Raw genomic sequence first — 25,665 nt, 5'->3', positions numbered from 1 at the left:
TTACCTTCAGTAAAAATTTACTTTTCTGTGTTAACTAATAATATTCTTAGGTAATTTCTGCATTCTGTAGGGTCACCTTTCTTAGGAATGAACACAAATATGGATGTCTTCCAGTTGGTTGGCCAGGAAGCTAGTTGTCTTCCAAATTTCTTGGCATAGACTAGTGAGTGCTTCCAGCACTACATCAGTTTGTGGAAATTTTTCAGTAGCTATTCTGTCTTCTGTGTTCCTTGGTCTTCTTTGAGTGCCATCAGTTCTTGATCATATGCTACCTCCTGAAATGGTTTAACATCAACCAGTTCTTTTTGGTACGGTGACTGTACATTTCTCTCATTTTCTTTTGATGCTTCTTATATCAGTCAATATTTTGCCCATAGAATCCTTTAATATTTCAAGTCAAGGCTTGAATGTTTTCTTCAGTTCTTTCAGTTTGAGAAATGCTGACTATGTTATTCCTTTTTGGCTTAGTAAATCCAAGTCTTTGCACATTCCACTATGATACTGTTGTCTCTCAAGGAGCTCTGGTAGCTTAGAGGTTACAAGTCCGGCTGCTAACTTCAAGGTCAGCAGTTTGAAACTTCTAGCCATTCATTCCATGGGAGGAAGATGAGGCTTTCTGCTCCAGTAAAGATTTACAGCCTTGGGAACCCTATACAGGGTTGCTATGAGTTGAAACCAACTCCACGTCACACTACCACCAGCACCACCACCACTGTGTCATCTCAGGTTTTCTTTTGAAATTTTCTGTTTGGCTCATACCTTTTGCTTTTGTACATTCAAGAGCAAGTTATGGAATCTCTTCTGACTTTCACTTTGGTCTTTTCTTTCCTACCATTTTAATGACCTTTTGCTCTCTTCAAATATGATATTCTTGATGTTATCTAACATCTGGTCTTTGTTCATAGTGTTTAATGTGTCAAATGTGTTCTTGAGAGAGTGTCTAAATTCAGATGAGATATCCTCAAGGTTGTGTTTTGGCTGTTATAGACTTGTGAGCTTTTACCTGAACTTCCATCTGAGCAATTGATGGAAGTTCCACAGTTGGTTCCTGGCCTTGTTTTGACTGATGATGATAGGGAGCCTCTCCGTTGTGTCTTCTCACAGATGGTAGTCAATTTGATTCTATGATGTATTCCACCAGTCACCTAGTAACTACCATGTTTTGGCTACCCACTAGACTAAGGCCTAGAAAATATGAGCAGACATCAAAAAGTTCACAGAAAATTCCCATTATTTTTCATTCCATTTCTGAATGAGGTTTTTGAAGCCCCCTTGGATGAGTTGCTTGTCCTAGGAATAGTGTAAACAGGTGAGCATTTCTCTACTAATTGAAAGGTTGATGGTTTGAATTCCCCCAAAGGTAGCTCTGATGAAAGGTCCAGCTATCTATTTCTGAAAGATAATAGCTAGTAATAATCTAATGGAATACAGTTCTATATGGGGTCTCCATGAGTTAGAATTAACTGGATGGCAACTGGTTTATTAAAGATGAAAAGTTGAGGCTTATGGGGGTCAAGTATTTTGCCCAGCTACTAGATGGGTAGAAACCTAGATCAAATGACTTCAGAGCCCCACTGTGTTCATTCCTGTCATCTGTGATCAATACTGTCATCTGTGACCTCTTTTTTTATTATAGGCAGATTAGGTGAGTGAGGCTTGGGGAAGGGGCTAGATTGTTTCCTTGGGACCAATAAGATAAAGGGGTCATAGGCACAAGAGCACAGTTGGCTTAGTCTGTCAAGCTGGTAGGACTGAAATGTGCTTGGGCAGAAAGCAGGTATCTGGAAGAAGAAGGGGAGAGAGCACCCAAGCTTTTGGTCCCAGTAACCTTGGAATCTGTCTTGTCTTTTTGTGCTCATTGGACACTTGGAGCTCTAGGTTTGAGGAGCAGACAAGGGACTGTCTGCTGCATGAGCATGCAGTCAGTGGGGTGTCACTGCTCCCTTGGGTCATGGCCTGGGTTGGGTCCTGGCCTGGCTAAGTCTGACTCAGCCAGGAAGCCTGACAAGATTCTGGCATTAGATGCTCCATGACTGCCCACCACTCTTTCCTCTGTGCCTCTCTTGTTCAGAGGCCAGGGAGGCCAGTAAATGATAGATTGCCCAGGTTCACTGTCACTAAATGTGTTTACAAGCTATGTCCATCCAGCATATTGGTTTCACTGAGCATTTGCTGGTATGGGTATGTTGTTCAGAGGGCCAGTCATAGCACTGGAGCTTGGAGCCAGAGATAGACACAGCGGCATCTGATGAAGGGCCCCATTTTCTCTACAACCTTTCCTAAGGAGTCAGAGGCATCATGTGAGTCACTGTGGCAGAGGGGCAGTTCTGGTTCTACCACCTGCTTAGGAGCTTGGTGACTTTGCCTAGGCCATACACAGCCTAAGTTCTCTGGGTTAGTCAAGTTCTCATGGGTCAAATGAAAATAGTAATCTGTGAGAACTCCACCTCACTGGACTACTAAACAAAAAAACAAAACAACCAAAACTATTGCCATAGAATAGATTGACTCATAGCAACCCTATAGTACAGAGTAGAATTGCCCCACAGGGTTTCCAGGACTCTAAATTATTTTTTCAGAAGCAGACAGCCTGTCTTTCTTCTTCCTAGAAGAGCTTACACTGTCCCACTGGAGCTCAAACAGTCCTTGTTGTTGTTATTAGGTGCCATCCAGTTGTGTCACTCATAGTGATCCTATGCACAGCAGAATGAAACACAGCCCAGTCCTCAAGTTGTTTTGGAACCTGTTGTTATAGCTACTGTGCTAATCCATCTTGTTGGAGGTCTTACTCTTTTTCTCTGACTCTCTACCATACCAAGCGTGATGTGCTTTTCTAGGGACTGGTCCCTCCTGATAACATGTCCAAAGTATGTGAGATGCAGTTTCGCCATCCTCACTTCGAAAGGGGCATTCTGGTAATACTTCTTCCAAGATAGATTTGTTCCTCTGGCAGTCCATGCTACTTTCAATATTCTTTGTCACACCATAATTCAATACATCAATTTTTCTGTGGTCTTCCTTATTTGTTTTCCAGCTTTCACACACATATGAGGCAATGGAAAAACCATGTCTTGGGTCAGGTGCACCTTAGTCCTCAAAGTGGCATCTTTGCTCTTTAACACTTTAAAGAGATCTTTGCAGAAAATTTGCCCAGTGCAATAGATCATTTGGTTTGATTCTTTCTTTCATGAGCATTGATTGTGGAGCCAAGTAAAATGAAATCCTTGACAATTTCAGTCTTTTCTCCATTTATCATGGTGTTTTTTGGTCCAGTTGTGAAGATTTTTGTTTTCTGTACATTGAGTTGAAATCCATTCTGAAGGCTTTGATTTTCATCAGCAAGTGCCTCAAGTCCTTTTCCCTTTCAGCAAACAAGGTTGTGTCATTGGAACCTTCCTCCAACGTGATGCCATGTTCTTCTTCATACAGTACAGCTTCTAGAATTATTTGCTCAGCATACAGATTGAATGAGTATGGTGAAATAACACAACCCTGACGCACACCTTTCCAGATTTTAAACCATTCAGCTTAAATAAAATCCTTGTTTTGTTTGAACAACTGCCTCTTGGTCTGTGTACAGGTTCCGCATGAGCACAATGAAGTGTCCTGGAATTTCCATTGTTTGCAATGTTATCCATAGTTCCTTTGGATCCACACAGTCCAATGCCTTTGCATAGTTAATAAAATACAAGTAAACATCTTTTTGGTATTCTCTGCTTTCAGTCAAGATTCATCAGTTATAAGCTTTGATATCCCTCGTTCCACATTCTCTTCTGAATCCTGCATGCGTTTCTGGCAGCTCCCTGCTGATATGTTGCTGCAATTGTTTTTGAATTATCTTCAGCAAAATTTTACTTGTGTGTAATATTAATAAAATTTTTAGATAATTTCTGCATTCCGTAGGGTCACCTTTCTTTGGAATGGGCATAAATATTTATCTCTTCTAGTTGGTTTGCTAGGTAGCTGTCTTCCACATTCCTTGGCATAGATGAGTGACGTGTTTCCAGTGCTGCATTACTTTGTTGAAAAATTTCAATTGTTTTTCTGTTAATTCCTGGAAACTTAGGTATTGATAATACCTTCAGTGCAGCTTGGACGTCTCCCTTCAGTACCATTGGTTCCTAATCATATGCTGCCTTCTGAAATGGTTGAACCAGTTCTTTTTGGTACAGTGACTATATATTCCCGCCATATTTTAATGCTTCCTGCATTGTTCAATATTTTGCCTGCTGTTGTTGTTAAGTGTCGTCCAGTCAGTTAGACTCATAGCAACACTCTATAGGGTTTCCAAGGAGTGGCTGGTGAGTTGAACTGCCAACCTTGCTGTTCACACTGACCTTATGCTCTAGTGCTTATCCTACAGTGCCACACCAGGAGTCCATTTTGCCCACAGAACCCTTCATGTTGCAAATTGAGGCTTGAATTTTTTCTTAAGTTCTTTCAGCCAGAGAAATGCTGGGCATGTTCTTCCCTTTTGGTAATCTAACCTCAGGTTTCCGCACATTTCATTATAATGCTTTATTTTGTCTTCTTGAGCTATCCTTTGAAATTTTCTGTTCAGCTCTTATACTGTATCAGTTTTTCCATTTGCTTTAGTTTCTCTCCATCCTAGAACAAGTTTCAGTCTCTTGTGATATACATGTTGGTCTTTCCTGTAGTTTTAATGAACTTTCTTCATGTATGATGTTCTTGATGTCATCCCACAAACCAAACTGGTCTGAGTTTTGGTCATAAGTGTTCCAGGTGGGTTATACTCAAGGTTCAGGATTGTGGTGGCTCTGTAGGATAAAAACTGGACTGGAAGCACAAGGTTGGTTGTTCGAACCTACCACCAGCTCAGGAGAAAGATGAGGCTTTCTGCTCCCTCAAAGATTTACAGTCTTGAAACTCTATACAGTGTCACTATTGAGTTTGTACTGACTCATCGGCATTTAATAACAGTAATAACAATATATTTAGGATTGTATTTTGGCTTTCAAGGACTTGTTTTAATCTTCTTCAGCGTCAGCCTGAACTGGCATATTGATGGTTTGTTCCACAATTCGCTCCTTTGCCTCTGTTCTCCTATGCCTCTTTCTACAGATGTAGTCATTTTGTTTCCTGTGTTTTATTCCATCTGGTGAGATCCACGTGTGTAGTCTCTGTGTATGTTGTTGACAAAAGGTATTTTCAGTGAATTAGTCGTTGGTCTTTCAGAATTCTGCCATGTTCTTTCAGGGTAATTTCTAGAGATCCTTGTTGTTGTAAGTGCCATCCAATCGATTCCGACCCATAGTGACCCTGTAAAGGGTTTCTGAGGAGCAATGGTGGGTTTGTTAGGGTGACAGATAAACTTGGTGCATGTAGAAGTGCCCTGTAGCTCTGAATGCAATGCAGATGAAAGTAATGCTATTTAATGCTATTATGTTGAAAACCAGGCAGGCACCTTTTGAGCACTTGTGAGGGGTGTGGTGCAATTACTGAAGTTCAAAGCCTGGTCCATTTAAGGGAGCTATATATGGTGCTGAGCGAAATGAGCAAGTTGTAATGAAGTACTCATTTCAAACTTAATGTATCTGACTCATTAATGAGTTGGCACTGAAATCAGTTTTAGGGAGCTATGGCCAGCATTTTTAAAAAATGAAATACAGTAGAATATTACAGAAGTGGAACAGCAAATATCAGAGTGCATAAATGCATGTAAGAGTACATTTTATTTGTAGATGGCTCAATGGTATAGTTTTCGCCTTCCATGTGTGAGACACAGGTTCGATTCCTGGCAAGTACACTTAATGCATACACAGCCACCACTGCTGTCTGTCAGTGAGGCTTTCATGTTGCTATGATACTGAGCTGGTTTCAGGGGAGCTTCCATCTTAGATTATGAAGAAAGACGTGGTGATCCACTTCCAAAAATCAGCCAGTGTAAACCCTGTAGATCACAACAGTTTAGGATCACAACAGGTCTAGTTAGTAACAAATTGTGAGGATGGCGCAGGACTGGCAAATATTTCATCCAGTTGTACATGTGGTCACCTCAATTTGAGGATCAATTCAACTCAACGGCAGCTAACAATAACCTGTGTGTGTGTGTGTGTAATCTCAATATAAAATGTGTATACTTTTACTATGAATTTCAGTTTAAAAACTTTTAAGAAATGGTGTTCTAAGTCAGGGTGAAGGTCTTCAGGTTGAAGGACAATTAATGGCCTCATCATAGAGGCTAAGGGTTGACCTGCAGAGCAGAGGAGTGTGGTGTAAGGGTCAAGAACATGGGTTAGCCTGAGTTTGAGTTCTAGCACTGTGTGGCCTTGAGCAAGTCTCTTAGCCTTAAGAGACTTGACATTATGATCATAATATTTCTAACAGCTGGAATTGCAGTGTTGGCACACAATAGCAACATTTGCATAGGTAAAGTATGTACATAGATAATTTACATAGTAACAACTATTGCTTCTGTTGCTGTTATTATTGTTGAAATTATGGCTTTTGTTGTTATATTGGACTCTGAAGGGTTACTGTAACTTGGAGAGGTGAGAAGAAAAGTCATTCCAGATAGGGATGGGTGGATGACAAGGAATAAGCATGTGTGTGTCAGAGGTGTCTGGCTGTCCTTAGGGGAATATTGAGACTGTAAGTAGAAAATACCAGGAAAAAATTGACATTATGTATTATATAGAGCTGCTATAACAGAAATACCACAAAATGAGTGGCTTTAAGAAACAAAGTTGTTTTCTTTCAGCATTGTTGTTGTTGTTGTTAAGTGCCATCGAGTCGGGTCCGACCCATAGCGACCCTGTACAGGGTTTCCGAGGGTGTAAATCTTTACGGGAGTAGAAAGCCTCATCTTTCTCCCGCGGAGCGGCTGGTAGTTTCAAACCGCTGACCTTAAGGTTCGCAGCCCGATTCGTAACCACTACGCTACCAGAGCTTCTTTCAGCATAGGAGGCAAGAAGTTGGATTCAAGGTGCCACCTATGGGGAAGGTTTCCACTCTCTGAAGGAAGGTGTTTGTCTGGGCAATCTTTTTGTGCCTTGGTATTTCTCTTCTCCCAGTTCCACTTGCTATCTTTTGTGTTAGTCAATCTCTTTTGAGAAATAAAAGATATTAAACAAAACTCTTTTGTATCTCAAAAGAATTGACTCAAAATACACCTTATAACAATCCTGCCTCAATAGCATAACAAAGAAAACCCATTCCAAATGAGATTATAACCATGGACATAAAGGTTAGGATTTACATCACACTTTGGGGATGGGACACAAAACAGGCACTAATCAAGTCCCAAACCCATATTAGCTCTCTAGCCTTGAAAAAAATCCTCTGTTCCCTGAAACCATCTGGGACTGGCCCCGCCTTCCACACTCTGGGTGTTGGTCATGCCATCTGGAGACCCATCATCACTGGAATTCACCTCCACTTCCCAGACTCATTGAGACAGCAATTCTGCTCTCTTAGTTTTCGCTTTTGGCAGACACATTCTGCTAATCCATTTGCATTCTTCTGCCGTTGGGCATGGCAGCCCCCTCAGGAATGGGCAGCAACCCCTTACCTCTGGCACACTTTCACAGCAGTCCAATACTCCAGAACCAACATGGCAAAGATGCGACCCTTTGAGAGTTAGGAGAGGATGGCCCCACCCTTTGAGCCCAAGGCAGCCTTTCTTCCATGGTTCCTTCCAACAGTTCTGCTGATCTCTTAGTTGCTCCAGGGATGGTCCTTTTCCTTTCTTGGAGAACAAACAATAGCTGAGCTCTTTTGGCCTGTTTCCTGCCTGTAGAATTCCTAGAAGCAGACAGTGTTCTTTTCTTTCATTCTTTCTCTGTCCCCTTCAGTCTAAGCTGATACTGTGGTAGTTTTCAGATCCTTCAGTCACAGGCTTAATCTCTTTAACAAAAGATTATGTAGTCACAATTCTTGCTGAACATTCTAAGACACGTCCTTAGTTTGTACAATAGAATTTTCTAAATCGTTAAATACTGTTTTCATTTTCCACAGTTCATTTTAAAGTCCATCTCTTTCCTCTCTTATTTTACTGTAAATGGAAAGGTAAAGCCACATGATCTCTTTAAGATCTTGTTTAGAAACCTCCTCAGCCAGATATAGATATCCAACTTCATCACTTACAAGTTCTACCTTCTACCAAACATTTGAACATAATTCAGACAATTTCCTTCCCACTGCATAAAGAGCATCGCCCTTCCTCCATTGCCCAATCACATGTTCATCTTTTTTTTTTTTAAAGCCTTACCAGAAGCACATTTAATATCCACATTTCTAGCAACATTTTGTTGCTAGTGCCATTTTTATTTCCTAAGATGATAGAGACTTTCTCTATAGCGCTCCTCACTTCCTTCTGAGCCCTTACCAGAATTGCCTTTGATAGTCAGAATTCTACCAACAGTCTCTTTTAACATGGTGGTGGTTGGTGGTTATGTTCCGTGGAGTCGGTTCTGACTCATAGCGACCCTATATTGGGTTTCTGAGGCTGTAAATCTTTAGGGGAGCAGAAAGCCTCATCTTTCTTCCATGGAGCAGCTGGTAGTTTCAAACTGCTGATGTTGAGGTTAGCAGCCCAATTCGTAACCACTACGTTGCTGCCAGAGCTCCTTTCATATAGGCTCTTAATATTTGCCAAGTGCTGTAAGGGAGTCCTGATGTGGTTCTTGTGGGTTAATGTGCTGGACTGCAAAGTTAGTTTGACCAGAAAGGTCGGCAGTTCAAGCTCACCAGCTGATCCTTGAAAACCCAGTACCGGATCACTATGAATTGGAATTGACTGGACAGCACTTAACAACAAGAAGTGCTGTGAGGCAGGGAGTAGGGAACCTTTTTCTGCCAAAATCTATTGCATCATTCATGGGCCATACAAAATTGCCAACTTAAAAATTATCCTGCAATATTTGGTCAAACATTTCATTAACTCTCCCCGAATGTGATAGCTGGAGTCCTGGTGTGGTGCTGTGGGTTTATGCACCAGACTGCAAAGTTTTTTGAACTGCAAGGTTGGCAGTTCAAGTTTGCCAGCTGCTCCTCGGAAACCCTATACAGGAAACCCTATGGGTCGCAACCGACTCGACGGCACTTCACAACAACAAAACAATGTGATAGCTGGAACTGTGGTTGCCTTGGTAGGGCCAGACCAAATGATTTCATGCACCTTATGTGGCCTGAGGGCCGGACACGTACCCCACCCCTGCATTAAACGGTTTCCAAGGAGTGGCTAGCAGTCCAGTGCTTATCCTACACCAAGACTCTACTTTTTATATTGTTGTTGTTGTGAAGTGCCGTCGAGTCGGTTCCGACCCATAGCGACCCTGTACAGGGTTTCCAAGGGTGTAAATCTTTACGGGAGTAGAAAGCCTCTTCTTTCTCCCACGGAGCGGCTGGTAGTTTCGAACTGCTGACCTTAAGGTTCGCAGCCCGATTCGTAACCACTACGCTACCAGAGCTCCTTAGGTACTCTAAAACTCTCCCAGACTCACCTACTAGTCAATTCCAAAACTACGTCCACATTTTAGATATGTTAGAGCAAGCAGCATGCTACTCTTGGTACCAAATCCTGTCTTAGTTATCTAGTGCTACCATCACAGAAATACCACAAATGAGTGACTTTAACAAAAATAAATATATTTTCTCACAGTTTTGGAGGCTAGAAGTCTGAATTCAGGTGCCAGCTCTAGGGGAAGACTTCCTTTCTCTGTTGGCTTTAGAGAAGGTCCTTCCTTGATTCTGTGAACTTCTGCACCTGGGAGATCTCCTTGTGTCTTGGCATCTCTTGTCTCCCATCTCTGTTTGCTCCTTGCTTTTTAAATATCTTTTATGTTTCACAGGAGATAAAATCAAGATAATGTCCTGTACTAATCCTGCCTCATTAACATAACAAAGGCAACCCATTCCCAAAGGGGATTATAACCACAGGTGTGGTGGTGGTGGTGGTGGTGGTGATGGTGATGGTGGTGGAGGCGGTTGTGTACCATCGAGTCAGTTCCAACTCATAGTAACTCTGTATAGAGGTCTGAGGCTATAAATCTTTATGGGAGCAGAAAGCCTCATATTTCTCCTGTGGAGCGACTGGTAGATTTGAACTTCTTCCTTGCCGTAAGCATTCATAATTCACTAAACTACCAGGGCTAAACACAGGCATAGAGGTTAGGATTACAACACACTTTTTTTTTTTAATCCATAATACAATTTAGTCTATAACACGTAGAAAATGAAGTTTTAACAGCAGAAATTGGTCAATAATAGGGTGGCTTCACCTAGGGTAATTAGGCCCCACCCTGGAGTGTCCAAGCAGGTGAGCAACTCTAGAGCTCATTAGACTCTTGGTTACAAGGCTTCTTCAGGCCACCTTAAGGAAAGAGGGTCTTTCCAGAAGGTGAGTGAGGCCCTCAGACTGGCCGCATCCCCCATGGGCTATTTGGTCCCTTTTACTGGCTCATGCTCTCCCTCTGCTGTCAGGACAAAGCCAGCTCAGGTTTCAGCACCATCACACTGTTTGCAGGGACCCTTCCTGGCCCCAACACCATTCCCAGCTTGTCTCTGGGCAGCAGCTTTTGAGAGTCAGTTCACAGTGCAGGCTATCTAGACATTAGGAAACTGAGGCTCCGAGGGGAAGCAACTTGCTTTCTCTTGTAGACACCACCACGTTGGATCCCATGCCTTCTGAGATCCTGACTGACTAGATGGAAATGGAACCTTGTAGTTTGAAGTAACTGGATAGCCTGTAACTTTTCAGGAGCACATCCTGTGCATCAAGACAAGTCGGCCCCAGTGAGACTGCATGTGTGCCAGACCTCCAGTGTCTTCCTTCTCACCGTTTCTAGGTGGATTAAGCTATTTGGCCATTCGAAGAGAAGTCATTCAAATGCTCTATTTCTTCAAAAAAGTTTCCAACTTCAGTTTTTTAAGTTAAAATGGATTTTTTACTTTACAGGTACATTTTAAAGTAGGAGTGGTGGGTTTTTATTTGTTTCTGAGAAGGTTTTGACAAATGAGTAGAGTAGTTTGAAATCAGTGAGTGAGGTCTTAGAATCCAGGAACTATGGTAGTTTGTTTTGTACCTTACTGAAATTCCGGTTTGAGGTTTGACACTGGGGCTTTGAAACTGCCAAAGCTGCTATCTGGCATCAGTTATAAGAACACTCAATTTTAGTAAGTTTCTCTATGTAACTGCAATTGGAAAAATGGGTATTTCTAAGCTCCTGAAGTCAGATTTTATCAACAAAGACAGACATGGGATTGAGGTGTCAAATGGGCCTGTATTTCATTTTTGGAAACTGGTCATCCAAGCATTTCCCTTCATAAGCCTCGGTTTGCTCATCTGTGCATTGGATCAGATGTTATCTGCATCTGGGTTTGCTCATCTGTGCATTGGATCAGATGTTATCTGCATCTGGGTTTGCTCATCTGTGCATTGGATCAGATGTTATCTGCATCTGCAGCGGAGGCTGTAATTTCCTGTTGACTCAGTGTGGGCACCCTCTTTTGTTTTGTTAACTAGGAGGTTCATCCCAACCTGATCTGTTGCATCAGTGGCCACTTTGTAGGTGGTGAGAGGCAGCATGGCCCATGTGTGGGCCTTTGGTTTCCATTCTGTTGCCTGCTTATTTGTGGGTTGCTTGGAAACAACCTTTGTAAATTACCTGACCTAAAGGCTTCGGCTTTCCTTCTCTCCCACCAGGGATGGAAGGGAATGAAGTGTCCCCACCTCCTGGTTCTACCTCTAGATTGTGAGAGGGGCAGCAGTTCAAGAGGAGGATGGTCTGTGTCAGTGTGTCAAGTAGGGCGGGTTGCCCCAGGCTGTAGCCACTCCTTAGCTCTTCAGCCCCAATGCTGCTATTAGGCCTGTGCTGTTCCCCAGATAAAGTACCCACCCACTCAAGGAAGAGGACCTGCCCTCCCTTTTGTGTCTCTGAGGCCCTAGCTCTGCCAGGGCCCCTCCCTCTGTTCTTCCAACCAGTAAAAGTCACAGCAGTGAATTTCCTTCCGGCAGAGAGAATCAAGGCCTGGCCCTGGCCCAACCCTGCTGTGTCCTGTTGCTGAGTGTCTCCTATGAGCTTCGGGAGTGTCCCTGCCCAGGGCTTCTCCTTCACTTATTCTGAGTTCCCCAAGTGACTTCTTCTAGGATGTCTGGCAAAACTGTGTGCGGGCTCTTGGCGATGACCTGCTTTGATTTTGGGTTTTTCCACTCACTTGCTGTTTGACTCTGGGCAAGATTTCCTCTCTGGCCCTTACTTTACCTCGCTGAGCTTCTGTTTTCTCATCTGTCATTAATATTTTATTTCATTAGTACTGTCAAGTGCTCTGTTTAATTGAAAAAAAAAAACATACAAAACATAAATGAAAGAAAAAAATCTGTAATCTACTATTTAAAAATAATTTTAGGAGTGTGAGAGTTGTTGTTAAGTGCCATTGAGTCGGTTCTGACTCATAGCAACACTGTGCAGTTTCTGAAGAGTAGCTGGTGGCTTTGAACTACCGACCTTCTGGTTTTCAGTCCAGTGCTGATCCTACAGCACCACACCAGGAGTGTAAAGAGACACATGTTTATTTTTAACCAACATTGCTCTATATTCTAAACAAGAAAACATGTATTGTGTCCAGCCTACACATTCTAGTCGCCTCCCCATCCTCTTTGCCATTCAGGTATATGAACTCATGAATTCCCAGAGGCTCACTTCTGGGAGGAAGCCCACTCACTAGACACACCCTCTGGCTTAGACTAGGAGTCCTGCCACAGCCCGCCTCAACCTGATTTGGTGCTGGTTGGCCTGCCTGGGGTGGGGTCTTGATGTTTTCCCCACTGTCAATGCCCAGTAGAATGTCATTTTTGTGAGGGTTGGAACTTTGTTTCTTGTCATCAAAGTACTTTCCCACAACCCTCATAGGACCCTACCTAAGAACAGTGCTGGGCACCTAACATTTACTTAGTAAATAGATGTTGAACAAATACAAGAGGAAGCATTTGACAGGGTTTTGAAGTATGTGTCGGGTTTTGATAGGTAGAGACAAGTTGAAGAACATTCCAGCAAAGGGACTGGCATGAGTAAAGGTTAAAAGGTGGGAAAGGGTCTGGGCTTCATTGGAAATTATGAGTAACTAGTTTGGATGGAGAGAAGAGATGAGCATGTTATTTCTATACTTGTTTGACTAGTTTTTGTGTCCAATCCTGCACCTTGCACACCAGCCCTCTAAAGAGGCTTATTTACCAAGATGCAGAACGGGGTGTGTATGGAAGACACATGGGTTTCTGCCCCAGCGAGGCTTAGTGACTGATCCTGGTCCCTTGGAAAACTGGGGGAGTGGGGACTTGAACCTCATGCCTTTCTGGCTTGTACCCTCCTAACAGGGGCAGCATTCCCTCTCTCATAATCTTCAGGGACTTGATGAGTTAGCAGTTCCCAAGAGAACAGCGTGGGTGGGGGAACAGGGAAAGGAATGGCGGCCCGACTAGGCTGCTGGCCAGGGTCTAAGCCAGGACCTTTGCTTTTCTTGGCACCTCTAACAGGCCCTACCCTCTGCTCCACAGGCTGGAGGAAGTCCCCCTGGAGGTGCTGAGGCAGAGGGAATCCAAGTGGCTGGATATGCTCAACAACTGGGACAAATGGATGGCCAAGAAGCACAAAAAGGTGAGGTGGCCTGGGCCTTGAGCAAGGAGTTGGCAGCCTGGAGAGGTAGAGGAAAAGTAAGAAATCTCATCAGTTTAGGGGAGCACGGGCTTCTCCAGCAGTCAGATTGCCTTAGGTGTCCCATTCTGAAAGAGAAAACAAGCTGGTGGAAGGGCAGGGCGCAACCTTCACTCAGACCCTTGAAGAAGACAGTTCATGCAGAACTTTGTCCTGGAGTTGAATTTCGAAGGCACTTTTAGCCCAAAGCCCTTTTAGACAGCTTTCCTCTATAATTCCATAAGCCTGCTTACCACTTATCAGAGAGGACTTTGTAATACTAATAATAGCTAACATGGTGAACGTTTGCAGTATGCCAGAAACTTGACTTGGACAGTTCTTCCTACAACACACTGATGAGGCTGGCAGTAATAGTAGCCCCTCTTTACAGATGGGGCATAGGTCCAATGACTCGGAGACCTGAAGTCTCAGAGTCTGAACTCGTAGCCACTGCAGTAACCAAATCCAAAACCCGCTACCACTGAGTTGAGTTCCCATAGTGATTGTATGGAGTTTCCTAGGGTGTAAATCTTTACCAGGAGCAAACAGCCTCATCTTTCTCCTCTGGAGGAGCTGGTGGATTTGAACTGCTGACTTTATCCTACACTTACCCTAGTGCTTATCCTACAGCACCACCAGGGCTCTTTAACTACTTCATTTGTTGTTGTTCAGTGCCATTGAGTTGGTTCTAACTCATAGTGACTCTGTATAGGGTTTCCTAAGAGTAAATGGTGAGCTTGAACTGCTGACTTTGAGATTCAAACTGACTTTACAGTTTAGCGCATTAACTCACAGCACCACAAATTTGCTACCTTTCTCTTGCCGCATGGCCAAAGCAAAAAGAAAGAAAAGTAGCCTCATGTTTAAAAAAAAAAAAAAAACATATAAAAATGAAAATAGCCAGTGTTGTTTTTCAGATCAGGCTATCTGTAGGCACTAATTCTATCCCCAAAGGAGTGTGTTTACCTACCACTCATGCCCTAGGCCGCCCTCTGCAGGTTCTACCTATTCCTTGGCCCACAAAGGCTCCAGCTGGCCCGAGGATGCCTGTCCAGAGACTCACAGCTGAAGTTGCTCAGCACTTTCCCACTGTCGTCATCTGACACACTGGTCTAGCAGGCCTTTGAACCGGTTCAGCCTGGGTCAACCATGGATGAGGAAGCAGCACTGGAGCACACCAGAATTAAAAAATTTTGGGTAAACTGAAGTGATGGAGATAGGAAAAATAATGAGTCACAGTCCTGTTAGAAACTTAACGGCCCTCCAGCGCAGCTTGGGAGTCTGTGGTGTTTGAATCAAAGATGGTGGGGCCACCCTGCTTTGAATGTGTGTCACTCTCTGCTGTTTCATCAATAATCCAATCTCTTGTCTCAGGCTCCTGGAAGAGCTCACTTCCAAGTCTCCCATTCCAGGGCTTCAACATAAATTTTTTCCATTTTGGTTAAATTCAGGTGTCTTCCAGTTTCTTTGGTTTGAAGCCTTGGTCTGGCACATCTGACTTAAGAGCATAGCAGAAAGCACAGACCATAGGCCAGATGTGGACTCAGCGCAGCTCCCTTCTCTTCCTCACTTCTTACCTATGCCTAGCTATGTAACTTTGGACAAGTCATGTCTCCCTAGCAGCCTCAGTTTCCCTTGTCAAATGGGAACCACAGTCTTGTTGCGTGGCTCGCATGAGCTAGTAACTAAAGTGCCTCAGAGACTGTGCCCATGGGAAGAGAGGCCCACCCAGGCCTGGGCCCATTGCTTACTGTTCTCTGTGGACTCTGAGGCTTACTTTCTTCTTTGCTTATTAGAAAGTTGTTCTCTTTTTCCTCTGTGCTTTTCTCACCTGATTCCTGCCTGATGGTGGGGACTGTTTCCCGGCCTCCTCATCCCTCAGGTTGTTGTCTAGCTTCAGCTAGCTCTCCAGCTGTGTGCTGTGGTGGCTTGCACAGGGATTCCCAAGGGGGGCCTTGGGGAGGTCTTTTCAGCAAAGCAGCTAGCAGTACTTCCTCTTCCCCTTGGCTTCCTAGGCCCTGTGGTTAGAGCCTGATGCCTGCCCCTGCCCAGCAGGAACCACCACAGCAATGCTTCTCCTTACCCCACTCAGAGGCCTGAGCCCTCTGCTCTAGGAGGGGAGGGGGCAACTACAGGGCATCACAGCTGCCACCTTAGCTGTGGCTGTACTGGCCCAACTACTCTAGGAGCTTTTCCTGCCTGGCCGGAGAGGCTTGGGTCCTCCCTTTGTTTGTTCAGGAAGGGCAATACCTGTTTCAGGAAGTGAGCCTATGCCCAGCCCTTCTCTAGGACTTATCCCCTGGCCCCAGAAGAAGGACCAGGCCCTGCTGGAGGGTGCCCTCACTGAACCCAGTTGTGTTCAGATCTGAACTTAGCAGTAGGGAGGCTGGCCGTCGCTGAAATGCTAAGTTCCCTTGGGGACTCTGCTCAAGTTGTGACCTGGCCCTCCCAAATTCAGCAGGCGAGGGTGTGGCCTCACTTGGAGACCTCTTTCCCCAACTAAGCAATCAGAGAATGAGAATCCCAGGGCTTTCTGCTTGCTGGGCACTTTCTCATACTTTATCCTTATGGAACCCCACAAGCACTCCCTCCCCTGGCAGTCAGGGTAGAGATTACCATGCCTTCTGAACCAATATGCTAAGGAGATGATGCCACATAGGGAAAGGCTCTCAGGCCCACAGAAGAGCCTGGCCAAGCTCTGGATGCCCAAGTGGTGAATACAGGGCCTCTTAGGGGACCTTCCTTACCTCAAAGTGTCCCAGGACTTTCCAGGGACTGTGATGAGGCAAAGGCAGGCCCTGGCCCTGGGGGGAACCTGAGGGCTGGTGACTGAATTCTGTTGCCAGAGCTTGCCCAGACAAAGACCCACAGCAGCAGGAAACTGTCCCCAGGGTCTGAGCCTGTCACCTTCCCTCTCCCCTTTCCAGGCAATCCCAGAAGCTCCAGCTTGGCTCCTGTGACCGCCACAGCTGCTCTTCCCCTACCACCTTCTGCGTGGCTGCCGGTCCCTCTTCTGGTCCTTGACTCTCTCTGACTTTTGGAAAGTTTTCTTTTGCTTGCACTGGTCATCAGGAAAGTTGGCCTTCTGTGCCCCCTTCCTCGGGACCTTCCACGGGGACTGTTTGAAGGGCTCCAGGTGAGGGAAAATTAAGTCGGAACCTGAGGCCCTGTGGCTTCTGTGTCAGTCAGGGTCCCCAAATGGAGGGTGGTGACAAAGCCAGGATCTATTGAGCACATACAGTGTTTCAGGACCAGGCTAGGCACTTTTTCCCCCTTCTAATAGAGTCCTCTCAGCAACTCAGCCAAGGAGGTGCTGGCATTCCAGTCTTACAGCTGATAAGTGATTGATTCAAGGTCAATACAGCTCTTATGTGGTAAAGCTGGATTCAAACCCACAGCCATGTACTCTTCTCACTACCCCCATCCCCCTTCATCCCATGCCAGGCTAGGGGTGGGCATGGTGTCAAGGGGGGCATCATTGGCCAATTCTTCTGAAACCTTCCCCTCCACATCCCACTGGAGTGGTGCCTTGGCTCTTGCCTTCACCCTCCTTAACCTTGAGACCCAGGAGGATGGTCAGGGCAGCTGCCTTCAGAGGTTTATTCTAAGCCCAGGGGGAGCCCAGCCCCTTCCCTGTTGAGCTCCAGGAGGTCAGTTGAGAGGAAAGTATACAGAGCTGTCCCACCAGCCTGAGTGTGGAGGTAGGAAGTAGGGGAGATCTCTGCTGGTGAACAAATACTTTTCTAGTTTATGCCTCAGTTTTCCCATTTGTAAAAGACATGTTGTTTTTTAACACTGGGTTTTGACAGTGGCTGCCTTTTTCTGTAAGAGCAGCTAGCATGAATTGATCATGAGCTACCTCACAGACCTCTCCCTTCTCAGTCTTTGAATAGGAAGACAGGTGCCATTTTGCCTAGGGCTGGGATCAGGATGCCACTCAGGCCTGCTGAGATTCCTTCTCTCTAGGCTGGCTGCAGGAGCCATTGTGGCACAGTGGTTACGCACTCACCTGTTAACCAGAAGGTCTGTGTTCAAACCCACCAGCTGCTCCTTGGAAGATAGATGCAGCAATCTATTTCTATAAAGATTTACAATTTTGGAAACTCTATGGAGTAGTTCTGGTAGCATAGTGGTTATGAATCGGGTTGTGAGCTGCAAGGTCAGCAGTTCGAAACTACCAGCTGTTCCGCGGGAGAAAAATAAGGCTTTCTGCTCCCTTAAAGATTTACAGCCTTGGAAACCCTATGCAGGGTCGCTATGAGTTGGAACCAACTCCACAGCACATAACAACACCACCAATGGAGTAGGTCTAGTCTGTCATATAGAGTGGCTATGAGTCAGAATTCAACTCAACAGCATGAGTTTTGAGTTTTAGGTTGGCTGTTTAAACCTTGCTGCAACCCCAAACCAAGCTTCTTCTGAGGGGCACATTCCTGGTTAGCTGTGATCTGCTGCTTTCCCAGAGACTGCAGCTCAGCTAATCTTTTTTTTTAAGTTTTTATTGTGAATTGAGTGATAGTTTACATGGGAGAACATCAGTTTTACACTTATCATTTCATTGCAATGATTACAATCTCCTTAGTGCATCATCATTCAACAGTATTTACTTCTATTCCCGCTGGTGTTTTTTTGGGGGGGGTAGGGGGGATGTACACAAAAACACTCAGGAATATTAATCATTTAAACAACCAAAGGGCATATTCTGCAAGCCTGCCTCCTGGTGACCAGCACCTGGCTGCCAGCACAGAGCCTTTCTCTTTCCATGAGTCTAGAGTCCTCAGCTGCTCTCTCTCCACTGCCCTCATCTCTGGTGTCTCAGCTGATCTCTTCCTGGTGGTATCCCACAGACGTGTCAACTTCGGGGAGTTCGTGGGTGACAGACAGTTAAGTGTCTGATTACTAATGGAAAAGTCAGCACCTGGAATCTACACAGAAGCTTCTTGAAAGAAAGGTCTGGTGATCTAGTCCTGAAAGATCACAGCTATTGGGAGGAAAATGGTTATGGAGGATTCCAAATTCTTGAGAAAGTTCAGGAATGCTTGAGTTGTCACTGGACAAGGAAATAAGGGCCACAGGGACTCAACCATCACCTGGAAGCAGCCATTTCCCCCACCCACCCCATACTCCTCAATGCCCACCGCGCGCGCACACACACACACACATATAGGATCTGCATTAGAGCAGCAGTAAGAAAAGTGTTTTGCTCCCTTTTCTGTTCTTGCTAATGTGCTCATTGAAAGCCCACCATGTACTGGCTAGGGGTGGGCTGGCATGCTGCCTCTGGGGGAGCTGCCTGGACACAGCCCTCCTGTTTATTTTCAGATCCGTCTGCGATGCCAGAAGGGTATCCCGCCTTCACTACGGGGCCGTGCTTGGCAGTACCTGTCCGGGGGCAAGGTGAAGCTCCAGCAGAACCCTGGAAAGTTTGACGTGAGTTTCCCTTCTCCCTCCCCTTCCTTCTACATCTCTGGTGCCCTCCCTATGACAGGCCTGGATGTGCTCACTGGACCTCACACTATGAGTAGTGGATGAGAGCACAGTCAAACCCAGCTGCCAGGAAGCCAGGCCGGCCCAATCTTGTGTTCTGGTGACTGCCGGAGGCTGTGCCTATCCGAGCTCCAGCTCTTTCCCTGATAGCCACTCTGATCTCTCTCTTGGGCTCAGTGGGCCACCTCCCAGCTCCTGGTCATCAGGAGGGGACACTTAGATAACTTCCCTGACTGCCTTGAGTCCTGAGCTCTGGACTTTTGGGAGCTTACCCAGCAGGCCCACAGGAGTCTCACACTTCCTGTCCTTTCATCTTCAAATCTCCTGCTCTGCCCACACCTGTCCAGACAGGGCTGCTTTGTGACTGCTTCACTTGTGCTGTTTGTGGGGGTGGCAGAGCCGAAGCAGTATCCTCAGAGGTCTTTTGTCAGTGGGGGTATTCTCTGCAGCCATGTCCTCCAATTCCTGCCTCCCAGGGGCAAGACACTCCTTGACTTCTTGGTGCCCACCTCTGCCACCCACTCTTATAGCCTGCTCCCCTAGGGAACAACAGGATGTATTGGGCTTCTTTGGGGTCGCCCAGCCTTACCAGCTAGAGTGGTCAGGGTTTCTCCCAAATCCTTGGGACTGGTGACAGGCAGACAGGGAGAGAGTGGCCAGCTTCCAGCTATTTGTTTTTACGCTTCATGCTTTGGTGAGCACTCCTGTCCTGCCAAGCCTCTGAAAAGGGGGCTTGAGGGGCAAGGCAGCCTAGAGTTTCTGCTGTTGACTTTGCCATAGGGGGCAGGAGGATTGGTGGAGTGACTGCTTGGGGCAGTTCTGAATCAGGGTAATTGGACTGTCCTTTAAAACACTAATGCCAGGCTCCACTTGAGTGGCCTCTTCACTCCAGAGTTTTCCTCCTAGTGGTTGCATACCTCCCATTTCAAGAGGGAGTTTTCAGTACTACCCCACTACTCACCTCAGGCTGTCTGTTCACCACCGTAGACCCAGGCAGCCCACTGGGAACCCCCGGAATCTGGCGGGCTCTGTAGAGCCTGGTGGCTACCTCTTCTCCTATACTTTCCCTGCTTCCTTGGGCTGGGCAGAACCTTTTGCGTCCTTCACTTACCTAGGACAGGAGAGGGAAAGGAACTTGTTAGAAGTTCCCACTGGCCAGGGCTGGGCCCCACCCACTTGGTGTGTTTGCTGAGGACCTGGCCTTCCTCCAGCGAGCAGCCTTTTCTGACTTTTCTGATGCTGCTCTGGCCCTGGAGCTGAGGCTGACAGATCTGCTCCCCTGTTCTGGGTGCTCCTGTCCTTGCTCTCCCCTCCTCTTCCCTCTTTCTAGTTAATTGAGGTTTGAGTGTACACTAGGTAAAAACCGTTCTTAAATGTACAGTTCAGGGGTTTTGATACACAATATACAAGACAGGCAGTAATTAACATGTAAATCAAGACAGAAAGCATTTCAGAAAAGATTGTTTTCTTTTGCACTCGTGTAGTTTTTACAAATTGTACTTACGCTAATATGTTCATGATATTTCAAAGAAACAAGAAAACTTTCTTGAAATCCCTGCACCCAACAATGGATCTGAGGTTCCCATTCTTCCAGACTCTGTACAGAATACCCACCTCTTGACTAGGTGACCATTGCTTACCAGCACCATCCTCACACTTGCACAGGGAGGCAGGGCACAGAGGAGTCAGAATGGATGCTCTGGGGACTGGCTTGCTTTTCAGTTTCAGCTCCACCATTGTTCTAGCCCTGGAACCTCTTTTTTGACCCTCAGTTTGCCCTTCTGTGAAAAGACTATAATGTGATAGGCCCTGTCTTGGGAGTGGGAAGGCAAGGACTCCGTGAGGGCCGCTGGTCTGGTGACAGGTGGGAGCTGATGCTTTGATACGCAGCTTTCCATCTTAAGAATGTGATGTATGGATTCAGTTGCGTCCTGAATGAAGTGTCTAAAGGTTATTTCCAGCCACAGATATGGTAGATGCTCTTGTCTGTATGGGTCTTCCTAAGTTAGGCTCACCCAGGGTTTCCAGAGTCCTGCTTTCCTTGCCCCTTTGACCTTGCCCTGGCATCTGCCTGTCCAGGAAGGCTGGGGCCTGTGCAGGGATTAGATGAGCCCTGCCCTGGGTAGGGGCTCGCCCAAACCTGGGACAGTGTGGCCCCCAACCCTCCCCAGCTCTTAATGTGTGCCCTTGCCTTTGCTTACTTCCAGGAGCTGGACAGGTCCCCTGGGGACCCCAAGTGGCTGGATGTGATTGAGCGTGACCTGCATCGCCAGTTTCCTTTCCATGAGATGTTTGTTTCCCGGGGGGGCCATGGGTGAGCAGGCTGGGCCTTATGGACAGGGAGGTGGCCATAAGTCCTATCCCTAGTGGGCAGAGCATGCTAAGTGAATTTTGGGGTGTTCTTAGGGTCCTAGAAGGTGGGTACCCACAACTCCACAATCAGTGTTTCCTTTGTGTAGTTTGTGTCTCTTAGGTCCTCCTAGCATCTCCTTCTGCCTCCAGGGCAACTTGCATCATTTACTCCCCAGAGTAGCTTGAGCTTGCTCAGTCTGGCCCTTTCTGGAAACAAGTTTGAGTGAGGGAGAAAGAGTTAGAGTTGGGTGGGTGGGGAGTTGAATGGTGTATGGAGGGCAACCAAAGCAGATCGGGCCAGACCTGACTGAGGGGCCACAGTACGCCTGAGAGGCCCACATTTCCAGTACCCAACATGACCTGCCCTGCCCCTGGCTTCCTCTTTGAGCCTTTGACCTTCCTGTCCAATGGGACCCTGCCTGCTTCCTCTGGTCATATGAGGGTCAGTGTGTTACAGTGGAAGACAGTCCCCTCAGTGATCATAAGCAGGTTACGCCTTTCTCCAGGGATGCATAAATACTGAGTCAGGCCCAGGCAGTGAGCACATTCACATCTGTCATCGGGTCCTCCTCCTTCTCTCTACAGCCAGCAGGACCTGTTCCGGGTGCTGAAGGCCTACACGCTGTACCGGCCTGAAGAGGGCTACTGCCAGGCCCAGGCACCCATTGCTGCTGTTCTGCTCATGCACATGCCTGCGGAGGTAGCACCAGTCCCCCTTGCTGGGTGGGTGAGCAGATAGGTGAGCAGGGAGAGGCCAGTAGCAAGTCATCATGTGCCTCTCTCATCCACAGCAAGCCTTCTGGTGCCTCGTGCAGATCTGTGAGAAGTACCTGCCTGGATACTACAGTGAGAAACTGGTGAGTGCTGACTGATCCAAGGCACCCTCAACTCCCCTCTCCACAGACACTTCTGCCCAGTCCTCACTAGCTCCAGTGTTACCATGTGTGCCTTCAGTTTCTGGCCGCCTGGGCAGGGTCACAGTCCCTCCAGGGCACCAGGTTCCTTCCTGCCTCTAGGCCTTGGCATAAGCTCTTTCCTCTGCCTGGAATCTCTTCTCCCTCCTCCACCTCCTTCCCCTGACAACTCCTCCTGCCCCTCAGCTTTCAGCTCTCAGGAAGCTGTCCTTGACCCTGGCAGGGGACTGTCCCACACATGCTTGTCCTGTGTTCCTGTTCCTGCCATGTTCAGGATCCCTAGCCCCCCAAGTCTCTTTGCTCATGTGACTCCAGTCTGTCTTCTCCATTTCACTGTAAGCTCCATGTGTAAGATCAGTGAGTGTGCTCATTCTTCATGATATCCCCAGCATCTGCCATGCAGGCAGTCAGCAAACTCCTGAGGAGATGCCTGCCTGCCTGTTGTGGGAGCAGGGTGGTCCCTCTGGTGGTCATGGCCTCTGTGTCTCCAGGAGGCCATCCAGCTGGATGGGGAGATCCTCTTCTCGCTGCTGCACAAGGTGTCACCTGTGGCCCACAAGCACCTCAGTCGGCAGAAGATCGATCCGCTGCTCTACATGACTGAGTGGTTCATGTGTGCCTTCGCCCGCACCTTGCCCTGGAGCTCAGTGCTGCGCGTCTGGGACATGTTCTTCTGCGAAGGTACTGAGCACCCTTGCATCCAGCCCAACCACATGGGGCTCCTGTTTCCAGAGAAACCCTCTCAAGGCCCCGATGTGCTCACCCTTGCAGGTGTCAAGATCATCTTCCGGGTGGGGCTGGTGCTGCTGAAGCATGCGCTGGGCTCTCCAGAGAAGCTCAAAACCTGCCAGGGCCAGTATGAGACCATCGAGCGGCTGCGGAGCCTCAGCCCCAAGATCATGCAGGAGGCCTTCCTGGTCCAGGAGGTGCGGCCCAGCCCTTCCTGTCATCACCTACCAAGGGAGGGGAGGCCTGCTAACCCTCTGCCTTGGAGGCTGGGTCAGCTGGGATGGTGTGCACGGTTCTTCCCACTGAGTGGCTGTCTCATTGTTCGGAACCTCTTGGGAATGAAGAAGAAGAAACTGATCCCTCAGTGGCACCTCTTCCCCTTGGGCCACATTCGTACCATAGAGTGTATTTTCCTTTTGTGACAGTGTGTCTCTCCGGGGTTGTCATGGGGTAACAACTGAGGTGGCTTCACTGGGTTGCGGGGAGGGTGGTACCACGGTGTGGGGCAGAAGTAGAAGATACTTCCCAGAATGGCTGCTGAGGGCTTGCCATTATCCCATCTCCCACATAAGATGTGGCAGTCACAATGACTTTCCCCAAACCTCCCAGCAGGCAGGCAGTGGAGCAGGAGCTGAGCGTAGGTGGCCAGCAGTCCTGAGCAGTGATGGGGTCATGTGGACAGACAGCAGATTCTGCTTCTGGGGATCATGCCTAGTTTTCTCCTTAAAGCAGTGCCTTCCCCAGCACACAGCTCTGGGACTTATGAGAGCCTCATAAGTCCTTCCTGGGGTCATCCGTTACTGGCTAGCATTGGAGGATGCGACAGAGGGTAGGGGCCTATACTGGGAGGCAGAAGGGAAGACCCACCTGCCCCTTGCTGCCCCACAGGTGGTGGAGTTGCCTGTAACAGAGCGCCAGATCGAGCGTGAACACCTCATCCAGCTGCGGCGCTGGCAGGAGACCCGGGGCGAGCTTCAGTGCTGCTCCCCGCCCCGGCTGCACGGCGCCAAGGCCATCTTAGAGGCAGAGCCAGGCTCCCGACTTTCCCTGCAACCGTCACCATCCATTCGTCTGCCTCCAGATGCCCTCCTCCCTGGCTCTAAAGCCAAGTCCAAGCTTCCCAAACAGGTCCAGAAGGAGAAGGAGAAGCAGAAGCAAGCGAAGGCAAGTGGGCAACAGAACCAGCCCCCAGTTACAGGCCAAGCCGAAATGGTGGCTGCTGCGGGAGATGCATGCCCCCCACCAGATGTGCCCCCGAAGGACCCAGCTCCGCAGAACTCAGCCCACCACTGCTCCCAGGAGAGTCTGACGTCCCAGGAGAGCGAGGACACCTACTTATAACCTGGGCAGCTCAGGCCTCCGGGCGGGGTCTCCACACACGTCCATGGCTCACGGACTGACATTCCAAGGCCTGCCTACCCTTTAATGGCCAGACTGCTGGGCCAGGGTAGGGTCTGACTTGCCCAGCACAGATTCTGCCTGAGGTTCCTTATTTATTTTCTCCACAGTGGAGCACAGGCGGCCAGCTAGGGCAGGCAGGAGTGAGGCCAAGTGGGTGGGCCCTCACTCCTCCTCCTGGGGTGCTCCTGTGAGGAGAAGGTGGGGTGAAGGGTGGGGTGCTCTTTGTGTAAAATAGGAACTTGGTTTTGTACAGAAATAAACAAGACTTGTGTAGAGAGCTGGTGTTTAGGACCTGAAGGGGGTGCTACCCCAGGGCTCAGCACCACTTCTCCATGCCCTACTGAGCCTTCCATCCTGGGTCTTGGGACACCTGGCCACTCAACCCCACACCAGCACCTCTCTGAGCACATTTGTCAAAGGAGCTGTCAAGTCCAGGCCACCCCTGTTATGAGCCTTAGCTCCATGTCTACCATCTGCTGTAGATAGGTGCCAGGGTAGAGCAGGCTCTTCTCCCTGGGCCCTGGTCCTTTCCATCACCATACGAAGGTGGCTTCAGGGTCTTCCTCCCCAAGACCTTGCTTGGATGTCCCATCAGAATGGGTTTCAGTGCTCACTCTGCGTCAGGTATTGGTGCCAAGGGTGGTACATCCATGAATGTCCTTATGTGCTCAGCTCAGGCCTCCATCAGAGGCAGGTGGGTAAGGGGAGAAGCCTGTGTCCTTGATAAAGTGTACCTCCCATGGACTGAGCACATGCCACAAGCCAGGCTGACTGCCTGGTCAGTTATCCCTCAGCCCAGCCTATTATTACCTTCATTGTTGTTGTTGTTAAGTGCCGTCGAGTTGATTGTGACCCAAAGTGACCCTGTATAGGGTTTCCAAGGAGCAGCTGGTGAGCTTGAAACACCGAACTTGCAGTTCAAATGACTTTGCAGTCTGACACATTAGCCCCCAGCACCACACCAGGACTCCTATCACCCTTGTTGTTACCCTCGTTGTTGTTATGTGTCATGGAGTCAGTTCCGACTCATAGCGACCCTGCATAGGGTTTCTGAGGCTGTAAATCTTTATGGGAGTAAAACGCCTCATCTCTCTCCTGTGGAATAGCTGGTAGTTTCGAACTGCTGACTGTGA

At 47.5% G+C, this 25,665-nt stretch overlaps 1 protein-coding gene across 2 annotated transcripts in view; it reads left to right on the top strand.

Annotated features, from left to right (window-relative positions):
• Positions 1 to 24,472, top strand: part of TBC1D10A (TBC1 domain family, member 10A) — a 37,526-nt gene extending 13,054 nt beyond the window's left edge. Inside the window, exons 2-9 of one of the 2 annotated variants that reach the window (XM_006869234.1) lie at positions 13,514 to 13,613; positions 18,972 to 19,079; positions 21,344 to 21,450; positions 22,074 to 22,188; positions 22,280 to 22,345; positions 22,894 to 23,083; positions 23,174 to 23,328; positions 24,020 to 24,472. In XM_006869234.1, coding sequence (XP_006869296.1) covers positions 13,514 to 13,613; positions 18,972 to 19,079; positions 21,344 to 21,450; positions 22,074 to 22,188; positions 22,280 to 22,345; positions 22,894 to 23,083; positions 23,174 to 23,328; positions 24,020 to 24,472 — 1,294 coding nt within the window. Of the gene's footprint in view, positions 1 to 13,492; positions 13,614 to 18,971; positions 19,080 to 21,343; positions 21,451 to 22,073; positions 22,189 to 22,279; positions 22,346 to 22,893; positions 23,084 to 23,173; positions 23,329 to 24,019 lie in introns of both variants that reach the window. The other variant, XM_006869233.1, reaches the window with a different exon arrangement.
• The last annotated feature ends 1,193 nt before the right edge of the window (positions 24,473 to 25,665 follow it).

This window comes from Chrysochloris asiatica, unplaced genomic scaffold (genome assembly GCF_000296735.1).
Source record: "Chrysochloris asiatica unplaced genomic scaffold, ChrAsi1.0 scaffold00128, whole genome shotgun sequence".
Lineage (NCBI taxonomy): Eukaryota > Metazoa > Chordata > Mammalia > Afrosoricida > Chrysochloridae > Chrysochloris > Chrysochloris asiatica.
Note: the sequence above shows the minus strand (reverse complement) of the source record. Positions and strands in the feature narration are given on the sequence as shown.